Source organism: Dinoponera quadriceps, unplaced genomic scaffold, assembly GCF_001313825.1.
Source record: "Dinoponera quadriceps isolate SergipeBrazil2010 unplaced genomic scaffold, ASM131382v1 scaffold11321, whole genome shotgun sequence".
Lineage (NCBI taxonomy): Eukaryota > Metazoa > Arthropoda > Insecta > Hymenoptera > Formicidae > Dinoponera > Dinoponera quadriceps.
This window is the reverse complement of record NW_014565063.1, coordinates 1-1,284: the sequence shown is the minus strand read 5'-3', so window position 1 is coordinate 1,284 and position 1,284 is coordinate 1. Positions and strand designations below refer to the sequence as shown.

General features: G+C 33.0%; 1 protein-coding gene across 1 annotated transcript; it reads right to left on the bottom strand.

Moving 5' to 3' along the window:
• Positions 1 to 4: 4 nt before the first annotated feature.
• Positions 5 to 1,250, bottom strand: LOC106751328 (the record flags this gene model as incomplete). The annotated part of the gene is made up of 2 exons (XM_014632211.1): positions 659 to 1,250; positions 5 to 149 (listed from the first exon to the last, which is right to left on the bottom strand). Coding segments are annotated over exons 1-2 (504 nt in total), but the record flags the coding sequence as incomplete, so codon positions are not given.
• Positions 1,251 to 1,284: the final 34 nt, after the last annotated feature.

The following is a 1,284-nucleotide window of genomic DNA, read 5'->3' as shown; positions in this document are numbered from 1 at the left end:
GATATTGCTTGTTATCCAACAGGGAAACCTTTGTGCTTATTCTTATATGGTTACTGTGTGCAATTTGCATGTCCTTGTAGGCCCTTGTACTTTTAATCCAAGGTTCACTATCATACCAAAAGAGCATCCGTTTCAACGTACTCAGATACCTTCAAATTAATGAATTCATCCTTAAACTATGTAGTATAATAAGCGTGTAATAAGCAATCGTTGGTTAATATTTGTGAAGTTGATGCTATTTACATATATAGTGTGAGATATATTTAATTTTATTAAAATTATTTTAAAGGCGCAAAGAATGAAAGAAGAAGGAAGGAGAAACTTGTATAAATGGAACAATGTGATGTTGTGGACGCTATAAATCGATTCGTGAAAGTTTACGCATGTGCAAGTAGTTGCGTAATATGTTCAAAAATATTTAAAAAATATTTAAAAACTGTAATATATCGATGTCATTTGTTACTAATTCTGCAATCTCTGCCTTATCAATACAGCACAAATGTTCAAAAGACGTGCTGGAGATGTCCTAGAGATATTCGAATATTTTTGGTACGTTCCTACGATTTCTGTTTAACATTTGTTTTGCATTGGAATATCGCTCTTGCTGCTATTTCATTGTCAGGCTTGTAAATTAAAAGACATTATCTCAAAGAAATACCTTTTGAATGCTAAATATGGTGTATGACTGTTTCCTCCTATGATAATTGGTTTGAGGAAGTCGTCGAACGTGTAATTGTACATAGAACCCAATATAATAGCCAAGATAATCGAGAAATAATGCCTGCGCACAAACTTTTGTCCTCTGTGATATTTATCTGGATCCATCCATTCAGGTAACACATTTAGTGATCGGTTGAAATCGAGTAAACGTGTGGCAGCCGGGATCAGATTTTGTAAAGATTCTGGCACGTTTTTATATAAATTTGTCATATTGTGATACATCCAGTCACTTTGTTCTTGCGCTGTCCAATCATCGAAGTTGCATGGGAATTCAATATCGTCATATACACGCTGCATTTTCTGTAACTATTCATCATCAGTAGTGTTTTTCAAATCAACATTGAAAAAAGGTATCCTTTAGTACATAATTAACATTCGTGTTTTCATTGAAGCCAATTGAATTTATCCTTAAAATACTGGCAATAAACTAACGTACAAATCACAAATACATCGCGACGCGAAACCAGACGTAGCTTTATATATATGAGAAACGTGAAAACAAGATAAACTTGTCCATAAAAATTAATGTTTTCTATTTACATTTCAGAAAAACTTGCATACATT